General features: G+C 33.4%; 1 protein-coding gene across 1 annotated transcript; it reads left to right on the top strand.

Moving 5' to 3' along the window:
• Positions 1 to 475: 475 nt before the first annotated feature.
• On the top strand, positions 476 to 2,891 carry LOC140979433 (probable receptor-like protein kinase At2g42960). Its single transcript, XM_073444822.1, has 7 exons — positions 476 to 1,128; positions 1,224 to 1,328; positions 1,415 to 1,537; positions 1,711 to 1,881; positions 1,974 to 2,103; positions 2,182 to 2,391; positions 2,537 to 2,891. Exons 1-7 carry the CDS (start codon positions 476 to 478, stop codon positions 2,648 to 2,650), a joined length of 1,506 nt encoding a protein of 501 aa, XP_073300923.1. The 3' UTR covers positions 2,651 to 2,891.
• Positions 2,892 to 11,447: the final 8,556 nt, after the last annotated feature.

An 11,447-nucleotide genomic window follows, 5' to 3' on the forward strand; every position in this document is an offset into this window, starting at 1 on the left:
TTTGATTTAGTCATGTGGGTTCGTGGGTATCTTTTTGTAATGGATTTCTTTTATGATAACAGTGGCATATCGGTCTCGAGTCTTGATATTTGTTTGATATCTCTCTGAAACTTGATGCTTAATGATATTTTCATCCTTGTTCTTTGGAAGCTCTGGAACAAAGTATGTTAAACTATCTTGCTATGCTTACCGTTGAATTCTTGTTCTAGTTTCCTTGTCTTGCCGTGAATTTGTTGAATCTAGCACTAATTATATATTAAGATAGATAATTACTATGCTGATGCCAGGATGTTGAGTGTTAAATTAGATATAAAATCTATCACTGTGTCTCCTTAAAATAAACGGGTATAGTATGTTATTTTGATGCTTCTTTGGTTATGTGGCTTATATCTTGGATCCAGGATTCGGTGGATTAACTCTCATCCAGAACGTAGTGAACAAAGCACAATTTGTCTCTGGTATCCAATTTAGGAAAATGACGTCAGAAAGTTTGAACTCTGAGCTGTTGAAGAAATATGGTTCTCTGAAACTGTGGGTTTTGATAGGAATATGTGTTGGAGCTTTTATAGTTCTAATCCTTGGCATCTTATCTATATGGGTCATGTTTCGGAGAAAATCTCAAAGAAAAGGGGACAATAATTCTCTCTCACAAATCCCTTTTATTTCGAAAGACATACGGGTTGATAGAGTGGGGGAACAAAGTATGCGTGATCACCATGATTGTGTATCCTTAACGGTAAATGATAAATCAAGTGATAAGAACTCAGAAAAGACGCTAGTTTATTTGGGAAGAAGTAAATCAAGTGATGTTGATAACATCAGCCAGTGTAGTTCGATGTATCATCATGAAAGAGCATATAGTTCTCAGTCCGGAGAGGAAGGAAGTTCTGGGAATGCCATTAAACAATCTTTATCACCATATGGACTTGCAATGGCATCTCCTTTAGTTGGTTTGCCGGAAGCATCTCATCTTGGGTGGGGCCATTGGTTCACACTTAGAGATCTTGAAAGTGCGACAAACCGCTTCTCTGCGGAGTATGTTATCGGGGAAGGTGGTTATGGGGTTGTTTATCGAGGAAGATTGGTCAATGGGACGGAGGTAGCAGTCAAGAAACTTCTTAACAATCTGTGAGTATGACATGCTTCCAACTTCACTGAAAATTTGAACATTTGATCGCAAAGCTTCCATCGTTACCATGTTTGAATACCAAATTGTGTTGCAGGGGCCAAGCGGAGAAAGAATTTAGAGTTGAAGTAGAAGCCATTGGCCATGTTCGACATAAGAATCTTGCGCGGCTTCTTGGCTACTGTATAGAAGGGGTTCACAGGTTAGTTTTCTTTCTGGCATAGATTTTTTATCCCCTTTTTACGGTCGACCTTTGTCTTATTTACTTGAGATGTTTCTTCTGTGTAGGATGCTTGTGTATGAGTATGTAAATAACGGCAACTTGGAACAATGGCTTCATGGGGCGATGAGACAACAAGGTACACTCACTTGGGAGGACCGAATGAAGGTTATGCTCTGTACTGCAACAGCGTAAGTAGACCATCTGGACGTTAAAACAATTACTAATCTGTTAAATTTGTTATGCTCTCAACTTGAATTATGCTAACGTGAATCTCATTGGTGACTTCTATGTCGGTATAAAGCTACATGGAATGAAGAAGAATCATTCACCTTCTAAATATCAACTCATGTTGCTTTTTCAGGCTTGCTTATTTACATGAAGCTATTGAACCAAAAGTTATTCACCGTGACATAAAATCTAGCAATATCTTGATCGATGATCAATTCAATGCTAAGATTTCTGACTTTGGTTTGGCTAAGTTGTTGGGATCTGGGGAAAGCCACGTAACAACAAGGGTGATGGGAACATTCGGGTATACACACTACTTAGTTTCCTTTCATTTGATTCTATTTCTAATTATATTTCCCATGGATTTACCATGAAAACTGAACTTTTGAATTTTAGCTACGTTGCTCCAGAATATGCAAATAGTGGCTTGTTGAATGAAAAGAGCGATGTTTATAGTTTCGGTGTTCTGCTACTGGAAACTATTACAGGAAGAGATCCAGTGGATTATGGACGTCCCGCAAATGAGGTAATTAATCTACATCAGTTGTCATTTGTTGAGATACTAAGTATGTTTGTAAATAAGTTCCGGATGTCTATGTCACAGGTTAATCTTGTTGAATGGCTTAAAATGATGGTAGGGAGCAGGAGAGCAGAGGAAGTTGTGGACTCTAGTCTTGAACCAGGGCCCTCGATACGTGCCTTGAAACGTACACTTCTTGTTGCTCTTAGGTGTGTTGATCCAGATTCGGAGAAACGGCCCAAAATGAGCCAGGTTGTGCGGATGCTGGAAGCGGATGAGTTCCCTTACCGTGAGGTGAGTTTTATCCACGATTTTTCATACACGTCAAAGAGTAAAGATCGCAAAATTAAGCTGAAACTTATTCTTACCTTCACTGAAATAGTGGTCCCCTGAAATCCTAACCATCTATGTGAAACCTTCCAATTTTTGTCACTTGCAGGATCGAAGAAATAAGAAAAGCAGAACAACTAGCATGGACGTTGAATCCATGAAAGATAGTTGCGATTCATCTAACACAGAAAGGAAGGTAGAAAAGTCAGAGCCACACATCTGAGCCTACCAATGGATAGAACTGACAAACTGATGCCATTCAAGGTTCTCACCAATTTGATTTTAGAGCTTTGTGACTATGATATTCACATTTTTGGTAAACTTAGATCTCAGTCTGTTTACAAAGATGGAAATCTTGAGAAATTGATAGCTCTCTTGTCATCTCACTAGTCATGAAAATGCTCTAGAGGGTGGGAGGGGAGCTTGTACAGGTGTTTGGTCGATCAATGGACCTTTTTCATCAACATTATGATCATCAGTTCGTGTTTACGCTACATGTTATATGAGTTTTTCTTGTCTGTCATCATACAAGAATTATCTTATTCACAGTTAAATACCCACTCAGGGGAATAGTACCCTAGAGTGTAGCTAATCTTTTAGCTATATATGTATGATGAAATATGTGTCATATAAAAGATAATATGAGATTCACGGGCTATTGGACATCAGTGCTGAATGATCGTTTCGTATTTCACTTGAACACATTACTTTCCTTTGAATACCCCCTTAAAAAGACCAGTACCACTTGGCAACCTTCTCCATTTTCACCTGTCCTGTTCCCTTTAGTATCTATGCATGTTGGTTCCCTTGTAGGAAACTCAACCATTAGCGAGTCATACTGTGGTCATAACCGAACGAACTGGGCTAGGTGTCGATTCGTGAAAAATATGAAGGTCCGAAAATTTAAAATGCCTATTCAACACAGGTGGACTGATGATTTCATTGAATGGGAGGCGACAGGAGGAATTGATGGAGGAATAGAACCTAATGTTGCTCTGGTTCTGCAATGAATGAAAAACAAATTACAACCTGTATACAATATATTATTTCAAGCATATTTCTCTCGTACAAACTTGAAAATTTAGTGATTCTTAACTCTATGGAAATCCAAGACAAAGAGATACAACTTCATGTTCATCATTTTGTCCAAAAATCAGCGAATCGAGACTTATAATCAAAAGAACAGATAATCTCAAATTGAACCAGATCAGACCAAACTGATTATACCATATCAGAACAAGCTGAACTCATATCAAGCTTGTCAACCAGCTCAGTCAAATAAGTCTTGTCAACAGAAAAATCAACCCAATCTCACAAAATGGTTAGAAACACGAATATGATAGTTTCAAAGTCAGAAATCGTATAAAACATTTCCAAATGGTCATATTCTGGTTTCAAATATTGATATCACTCTTGGAGACCATAAATACAACACTTTGAAGATTAAAAATAAGCTTTTGATGGGGAATCAAAGCATAACCACATTATTAAAAGAAAGATGAGCTGAAATTAGAGAAATCCCAAGAAAGTGAGGCGCGAGGAAAAAAATGAGAGATGAACTTTCAAAGATAAATCCTACACTCGAAGAGAAGTTTGTAGAAGACTCTTCCATTTTCAAATATTGAATATAACATCATTTGAAGAGAGCTCACTCACACAAAATATAATGAAAGTTTTTCGGCAATAGAAGAAAGTGTGACATATGAGTTGTTAATTTTCGAGCATCCATAAACAAATTTGTGCATCTTTATTTATCACATTTAATTATTGTTACTATTTTGGTAGGCATTGTTGAAGCAATTAGTGTGTTCTATAAATTACCAAAATATTGCATTCACAGTGTTTGGTAAAATACTTCTACCAATTTGTTTGATTATTTCAACTAGCATAATTTTCAAATTATTTACAATGTATTTCATCAGTTTTTAGAGGGTTATGTTGAGTTTCTTCTGTAAGATCCAAAAAATACGATAATGTAACCTAACTGGATGCAAATCTAGGGAAATTAGAAAATGACTAATTAAATAGTTTTAATGGCATGAATTAATTATGATATGCATGATTACATATTTAAAAATAGAGTTTATTGTTAGAATGCATAAAACTGTGTTTTAAAGGTTATTCGAGATGCGATCGAGAAACGGAGATCAAGGACCAAATGAGGAAAAATATGTTTTTTTAATTATTATTTTTAATTTGTTAATGTGTGGTGTATTTAAAATGGAGTTTTCATAAATGAGGTGTTTTGAGATGTTTTTATACGTCGAGCCGTATTTTAAACCAGCAATCGATTTTCGATAAAAATAGGGACTTTTTAAGAACTCATGTATTATTTTCACAAATTTTCCTAAATAAAATATTTTAAATATTAACTAAAGGGCTTAATAGGTCTATTATACTAGGTTAATAAGTCTAAGCTTACACCATTAGTTTTAATTAATAAATAAGCCAAAAACCTCCCCAAAACTCACCATAAACCACACGCCCCAACCCCTCAACACACAAGGACTCTTCCATCAGCACTCAACCGCACACACCACATGAATTTGAGGGTGAAACTCACGCAATTTTGAATGAAAATCAGAATAGGGTCTTCTCCTCGTCGACGTCCTCGCATCGCCAAATTGTTTACGAGTGTATTATACGCAAAGGCACGTATTAATCTTCTTTTTTCTCATCTATCATACCATATTATGTGTCTGATACATGATTGCATAAAAAACATGAAACACTTTATATATTTTCGTTTTTATGGCTATACATGCATAAAACTAGTGTTTTCATTTTGTAAAACTCTTGGGTATGATGCACAAAGGAACTGCCATGGTAGGACTATAGGAAGGAATGAATTTTAATGTGTTTAAGGGTCCTTAGATGCATATGTAAGCACTACATGAAAAATGATTTTCCGCAGCACGTCATCAACAACGTGCATTAAAAGCACGCTACCCATATATGCGCTGTTAATATTGTTGCACTTGACAGAAGTACGCCGCGGATAGTAATATCCGCAGCATGCATTTTTATGTTGCTGTTAATAATCTATGCAATTTTCGCAGCGCACAATAAAAGCACGTCGTTAATAGTATTATTAACGGATACTATTAACGACGTGCATGTTTGTGCGCTGTTAATAATAAAAAAAAATTGTGTCTAGACATTAACGGCGTACATTAATCACACGCTGTCAATATTTTTATTCACGGCATGCATATATGAGAGTACGCTGTGAAAGATGAGCGACGGTTTATGTAAAATCGTTGCTATTTAGCGACGATTTAGATTAAACCGTCGCAATGTTTGAATTAGCGACGGTCTTACATAAACCGTCGCTATATTTAACGACGGTTTTTTGTTCACCGTCGCTATACATCGTCGCTAATATTAAATCGGCGACAGTTTTAAATTAACCGTCGCTATTTTTCTATAAATACCACCATTTTCGATTCATTTTCTCCGCAACACTTCATAAAACTTAAAATTTTTCTCCCACGATTTTAGTTTCAATTTAGAATAAATTTTATCGTTTCAATTTTTATTTAATTTTTAACTGTATGAATATTGTTAGCATACGTCTTTTTTAAATTTATTAAATTATAAATTTAATTTTTTTTAATTTTACCGCAAAAATTAACCGTCTCTAAAATTGGCGACGGTGTTTAAACCGTCGATAATTTTAGCATTTTCCAGAATATTAACGGCGTACATTGCACGCTGGGGATAATTGTATTAACGGCGTGCGTTAGTATTAACGACGTGAATATGTACGCTGCGGATAATCTTGAACTTTTAACAGCTTGTAGTTGTGCAGTGTGCAATGTGCGCTGCGGTAAGATAATTTGCGCGCTGCGAAAAGTCATTTTTGTTGTAGTGAAGGGCTGGACAAGGTGGAGAAGCATGTTGAATGAAAATTGGAGATTTTGAAGGATTAGGGTTTCGGCTAGGAGTTCTTGTTGGTTACGGTTTCTAGCTACTATTAGAGCATGACTAGGAGACCCAAGAGGGCTGCATGATGGTCCTAAGATGGCTGTATGAGGGTTGGCTCGAAGGGCAAGGTCGATCACATGATGTGAGGGAGCCGTGCGCATGCTTTGGGGACAGGTTGAGGGGCTGAGGCTTCTAGGTCTTGTAGGATTGGTCCAGCAGAGTTCCTGGGGTTTGGACATGGTCCAAGGAGGGTTAGATAAGGGCTGGATAGGTTGGCTAGGAGCTTGGGCCGAAGGGTGCAAAGGTAGATGGCTAGGGTTTTCGAGTTAGGGCAAGGAAAGTTCAGTTGCTAATTTAGGCTTGTCCAATGGTCTAAGGGGATTGAATTGGGTTGAATATAGTTTAGATAGGTGTTAGTAAGCTTTGGTTCAATTTTGGTAAAGTTTGGTTAAGTTTCGAGTCCATACGAGTCAAAACCGGGATGCATGTCTAAGTTTAAAAACGAATTAGGAAATTAGTCGAGGAGCATAATTTTACGTGTAAGAAATATTTATGGGTGTATTTTAAGGTGTCATGTTAAGTTTGGAATGATTTGGATCGTCGTTTTAAAGTCTAAGAATAAATTGAGAAAGTTAGGGTTTCATGGGCAAAACGGTCATTTTACACCTGAAAAATATTAGATGTCCTGAAAATGCCCTGAATGCTATAATAAATGTTAAAACACTTATTTTAAATGTTTATGAAATTTTATGATGAAACGTTAATGCTAAAAGACATTTTGCATGCTTGGTTTAAAAAGAAAAACGATTTATATGTACATGAATTTTTATAAATGATGGAAATATGAAAAGTTGAAGGAGGTGAATTGATTGTGACTGATATGATGATACGATGATATGTAAGGCTAAGACTCAGTTGACGGGTGAGAGTGCCGCTAATGTCTCCGTCGCCCGGTACTGTGGTAATACGTAGATGGATCCATCGACCTTCAGCTAATACGAAAGTCACAATTGAGGATCTGAATTTAATAAAAAGAGAAACATATACGTATATAATGAAAGGAAATATGAGAGGATATGTTGAAAGGAAAATGTTAAAATTTATGTTCATGAAAAGCTATTTTAAATAAAAGTATTTTTACTGTTTCATGTGGATGTATATGTATTACTTACTATCATGGGTAAAGTTTGCTGAGTCAATTGACACACTAGGTATGATCGATACAGGTGAGCATGAGATTGATGTTAATGGAGGTCTTGATGCTTGATCTTGCTGGACTGAAAGTGCACACAACCCGAAGACCGTCGCTAGTTTTTTGCAAATAAAATAAGTTTATGATTTATGATTACTTAAAGATTTTATGATTATGATGTTTTTGAGAGGTTTTGGAGAGGATGTTATACTTAAGTTTATTTTTGGAATAATGTTAGTTTAGGTTGGTTGACGTTACACGACTTTATGCTTTGAATTATTTTCTCTTGGATTTTCAAATAATAGTTGGTTGATTTGTTTTAAATGGTGTCAAAAATATTTATATACATATGGATAGTGTTTTCGGTCGAATGGTTAGAAGGAAAAAAAAATTTAGTACATTTTAAAGAAAAACGAGTAGTGAACATTTCATCTTCCCTTCGATTTAAAACCAAACTCAATATAATTTTTCGATGGTCGATTCATTTTTGAACATTTCAAGAACGGTCTATTTATGTCTTAAATTTTTTTTTTTATTGTTTATTTACTCCCACTCTAAACACATTTTTTATCCTAACATTTTCTCAATTGAGCAAGTATTATTAATAATTAAGGTTGGGATTACTATTATTAAAGCCGCTGAATATGGCATAAAATAGTGATGTGTAAAAAAACCAATATGTTTTATTTGACTGATTAAATTATGAGTAATGTTATATGTACGACTTATCGGGACGTACGACTTTACGAGGGATCATAATGAAAGCACTTGTGCATTTTTGTTTCATTCGAATTCAACCTCACTTTTGATTTAATATATAATCTTTTCTGATATTTTTAAGATAAACATTTATGTGACAAAAATTGGAAAGGGTTACATTTTATTTTAGAAAAACCAAAATATGTCAAATATAACTTTTAAAATTTTCTTTTAGAAAAAAACACTTCATTTCACCTTTCTCAACCAAATTCATACAACAATTCTTACAACACAAAAAATTCAATACAAAAATTTCATTTATCAAAATCTCACGATAAATTCAATACAAAATCTCACGATAAATTCAATACAAAATCTCACGAATAATAACAAAATCTCACGATATAATTGTTGTGAATATCGTTACACGTTATTTTGGTTGTACCTATAGTATTTTTCTTAAATTATAGTGGACCATTATAAATTTGAATATTTTTTTGTTCGGATAATTGAAATTTGAGTAGGTCTTTTGTGAGACGGCCTCACGAATCTTTATCTGTGAGACGGGTCAATCCTACCGATATTCACGATAAAAAATAATACTCTTAGCATAAAAAGTAATATTTTTTCTTAGATGACTCAAATAAGAGATCCGTCTCACAAAATATGACCCGTAAGACCGTCTCACACAAGTTTTTGTCTTCGAACCGATTTGTATTCTCTTTGTGAAAACTTTTATGTATCACCAAACAAAAAAAAATAAATAAAGATTAACTGTAATAGTAAGTAACGTTAAGAGATCCAAAATTAAATAGAATTTTTGTCTTTTTCTCCATGTCAATCTCGTTAATAATGATTTAAAAAAAGTTAACTTTGTCATATTTATTTCCTAAATTTTAATTTTCTATAAATTCAACATAGAACATTGAGTTATATTTTATAATAATCAAATTTTACTTTGGAATCGGATGAATGATTTTTTTTTTACTTTGAAGAAGTTCTAAACATTAATCTATTTATAAAATTTTCTTATTGTAGGGTTTTTTCCTTTCAAAATCTAGTTTACAATATCTTTATATTATTATTATTGAAAAAAAAATTCATTAATGATGAATAAAAAAATGAGATAAAGCTTTCAGTGTTGAAGTATTAAATTTGAATATTGGATGTTTTTCACTCTATCGATTTGAATTTACATATAAATCAATTTAATTTATAAAAAATAATTAATTTACTTGATGAAATATAGTCGTACCAGAACAAATAAACAAGATTTCTATCACAAAATATATGATTATAGATTGAATGTATATTATTAACATGAGTTATTACCCATTATAACACATATAAAGTGGATTCATTACAATAAAACTTCTACAGATTAATAATATTAGGATCATGGAATTTTAATAATTTAGAGAGGTATTATAATCAATAAAATAATAATTTATTATTTTAACGAGTATATTTTATTCAACAAACATAAATTTAATTATATAAAAATCATTGTATTTCATCAATGTTTGTGTCATATTTTTTACATTAATATATATGTGTGTGTGTTAAGGTCATCTTATTTGTGGTGATGTGCTACTTAAGAGAAAACCAGAACTTAAGAGAAAAACAAAACACTTGCTAAGAAAAAATTCCAGTAGACACTTATCGTCACATCAAGTAAAACTAGACAACATCACTTCATAACCAGAAGCAGTAGACTTCGTGCTAGTAATAACATGTCAGATTAACATCAAATCATATATTCTTTAATAAGATACTAGTGTTATCTGTTTTGTATGTAATTTTTATTAGACAATGTCTGTATTTAATATGATCGTTTTATACAAAAGTACACTTCATTTAGTGACATTAAATGAACCGTACAAGATCATTTTATTACTCTTTTTAACAAAGTATGCTCTTGAATTCAAGTAGTTTTAACGGGAAAAAGAGTTGTTCTTTATTGAAAGTTGCATATCAACTATATAAAAGTGTCTTGAGGATTCACAAAGATCTCTCGAACACTCGAACTCTGAATTTATTGTGAAAAATCCTAGAAAAGACTCATGCTATTCAAAGCCTCAGAAAACCAGCACACACTTTAAAGATATATCATATCCAAAAGATCACTTCGTGCTCTATTCACACTTATTCATTGTGTTATCTACTGTAAAGTGTGAAGTACTTGTAATATGTGGAAAGAGTATTTTCCATAACTAAATCGATTAAAGTGTTGCATTGTAATACTAGGAGTTTCAGTAGGCAAGATTCAGACCTACTTAATTGGGTTTGTACAAGTATGTATCAATCATAGTTTTCTAGTGATACCTTCTGAAAACAGAGGAAAATGAGACATAAAAGAGTTTTTGTCCTTCGAACTTCCAAAAACAATTTTTGTGCCTTACTGACCTATATGAATTTAGTTTCACTAAAGTGTTGTTGACTGTTTTTTGTACTTATCAAATTAGTCTGCTACATTTTCCAAGAACGAGACCAACTTCTGCCTTCTTAAAATATTTCAGAAGCACACTTTTTAGAAGCAAAAGTATTTGAAGTTTGAAGTGTTTATTCAATCCGTCTTCTAAACAATTCACTGATCCTAACAGGTAGTATCAGAGCGAGTTTATCTTGTTATGAAACATCTACTGCATATATTGTAAGGTCCAAAAACAAGACGATGTAATCCAACTGCATGCAAATTTAAGAAAAATAGAAAATAGCTAACTAAATGATTCTAATTGCTTAAATTGAATATGATATGCATAGTTGCATGTATAAAATGTACTTTCTACATGAATGCATGTAAACTGTATTTTTAAGGTTATTCGAGATGTGATCGAGGAACGGAGACCGAGGGCAGAAAAAGAGAGAAATATTTTATTAAATAATTATTTTTAATTATTTAAAATAAGGTTGATGCTTTATGATATTTTTAAGAATAAGGAGTTTTGATGTGATTTTATACGCCGAGACATAATTTTTAACGGTATTCGATTTTCGACTAAAATATAAATTTTTCGAGAACTCGGCTAATATTTTCAAGAACTTTCCTAAACGAATATTTTAAATATGCACTAATAGCCTTATTGGACTTATTATACTAGACTAATGGGTTCAAACTTGTACACTTAATATTTATCAAATTTATAAGCCTAAAACCCTCCCCATTATTTCATAACTCACGCCCCCTTCCCCCTCAACAACA

The sequence above is a fragment of the Primulina huaijiensis genome, chromosome 6, assembly GCF_012295235.1.
Source record: "Primulina huaijiensis isolate GDHJ02 chromosome 6, ASM1229523v2, whole genome shotgun sequence".
Lineage (NCBI taxonomy): Eukaryota > Viridiplantae > Streptophyta > Magnoliopsida > Lamiales > Gesneriaceae > Primulina > Primulina huaijiensis.

Bases quoted from the DNA above. Each gene is read 5' to 3' on its own strand.
- LOC140979433 (XM_073444822.1), top strand. From the start codon at position 476: ATGACGTCAGAAAGTTTGAACTCTGAGCTGTTGAAGAAATATGGTTCT. The intron at 1,129-1,223 runs GTGAGTATGACA...ATTGTGTTGCAG, and splicing joins AAGAAACTTCTTAACAATCT to GGGCCAAGCGGAGAAAGAAT. The intron at 2,104-2,181 runs GTAATTAATCTA...TCTATGTCACAG, and splicing joins ATGGACGTCCCGCAAATGAG to GTTAATCTTGTTGAATGGCT.